General features: G+C 57.5%; 2 protein-coding genes across 2 annotated transcripts in view; both read right to left on the bottom strand.

Moving 5' to 3' along the window:
* Positions 1-296: 296 nt before the first annotated feature.
* HOXC9 (homeobox C9) lies at positions 297-911 on the bottom strand. The gene has a single exon (XM_021382436.1). It carries the CDS (start codon positions 909-911, stop codon positions 297-299), a length of 615 nt encoding a protein of 204 aa, XP_021238111.1.
* A 143-nt stretch (positions 912-1,054) lies between these two features.
* The window catches only part of HOXC10 (homeobox C10), a gene marked incomplete at its 5' end in the record, with an annotated part of 28,432 nt that continues 28,031 nt past the window's right edge, over positions 1,055-1,455 (bottom strand). The window contains one exon of the mRNA XM_021382435.1: positions 1,055-1,210. Within this exon, the coding sequence (XP_021238110.1) occupies positions 1,055-1,210 (156 nt within the window). The remainder of the gene's footprint in view (positions 1,211-1,455) is intronic.

Genomic DNA, 1,455 nt, shown 5'->3' with positions numbered 1-1,455 from the left:
CCCCCCTTCACTTTACCCCAACCCCCGGAGGAAGGCGATGAGTCCAAGCACCCCCCGGCAAAATAAATAAATAAATAGAAATAATAGGAATAATTGGACTAATAATAAAAGAATAACGCCGGTGATAAAATAAGCCGAAGAGCCCCCGGACAAAGTGCAGCTCTCCGCTGCCGGGCTGTGCGAGGCGGACTCTCAAACCCCCAGATCTTCCCGCATATCTGGAGTTTTAGGGTCGGGCTCTCTCCCTCTCTCCCTCTCTCTCTCTCTCTCTCTCTCTCTCTCTCTCTAAGGTAATTTCATTTTATTGAGTACGGTCCTGGAAGCTGTAATGCCTCCCCGGTTGTAAACAAGAATGACTTCGACTTACTAGGGTCTAATTCGTGCTTTTCTTCTTTGTGTTTGCTGGAAGCGATGGCTTCGGACTCCGGGGAAGGAATTGTCTGCGCTGCTCTGTCTCTCAGCTCCCCGGGAGCCGCGTACATGTAGTCCGCGAAGCCGCGCCCGTCCGCGGGGCCGCACTCCGCGCGTCTCCCGGGAAAGGCGTCGGGTTTGAGGCCGTAGGGGCGGGCGGCACCGGGAGCGAAGGCCGGGAACGAGACGGCCCCGGCGAGGGGCTCGAGCCAAGTCCGCATGTACCTGGGCTCGGCCCCCACGGGAGCCTGGGGGCCGTACGGGTGGTGGTAGCCCACGGACGACTGGGAATGGACGGGAGCCCAGGAGGTTGTAAAAACGGCCGGCTTGGGGGCGAAACTGCACGAAGGAAAGTCGGCACAGTCCGGGACTAATCCTGAAGGTCTGGCAGCAGCCGGGTGGGAGGCAGTGGTGGGGAACCTGGAGGCCAAGAGCTCTTCGTTTTCGTGGCTTATCAAGGAGTCTACATAGTAGTTGCTTATGGGGCCAGAAGCCGACATGGTTCCCCCTCTTTTACATTCATAAGATTATTGTATGAACTGTATGTGTACTTTTTATCTTCTCATAGAACAATCAGGGCAGGTAATTATTTTTTCAGCCTTTCCCAGTTTGCCATTGGCTGCCCGCCCTCACGTGATTGTATTTACCCAAAAATATAGCGTGGATCAATCCGCAGGTCTTTTTTTAATAGCGCCCGGGCGAACCGCTGCCCTTCGCTCAAAGCTCCGGAGCCGTCGGAGCGGGGGAGGCGGGGGCTGAGCCGCCCCGGGCCGGGCACGGCGGGGCCGGGGCCGGGGAGCTGGAAGGCAGCGGGGGAAGGGAGAGCAGGAACTATTTCCTGACGTAATTTGTCTCTGTCCTCCGATCCTGCGGCTTCTGGGGCTGAGAGAGACGGGAGGGAGGTGGGAGATGGGGAGGAAGGGGAGAGGGGGAGAAGTGTCCCGGAGCTGGGGGTCCCGGAGCCCCTCAGCTGGGGTCGGAGCCCTCATCCCGAGCGCACGTGGACCTTTTCTCACCGATTTTTTCCTTTTTTTTTTTTTTTTT

The sequence above is a fragment of the Numida meleagris genome, unplaced genomic scaffold, assembly GCF_002078875.1.
Source record: "Numida meleagris isolate 19003 breed g44 Domestic line unplaced genomic scaffold, NumMel1.0 unplaced_Scaffold244, whole genome shotgun sequence".
Lineage (NCBI taxonomy): Eukaryota > Metazoa > Chordata > Aves > Galliformes > Numididae > Numida > Numida meleagris.
This window is presented reverse-complemented; position numbering and strand designations above follow the sequence as displayed.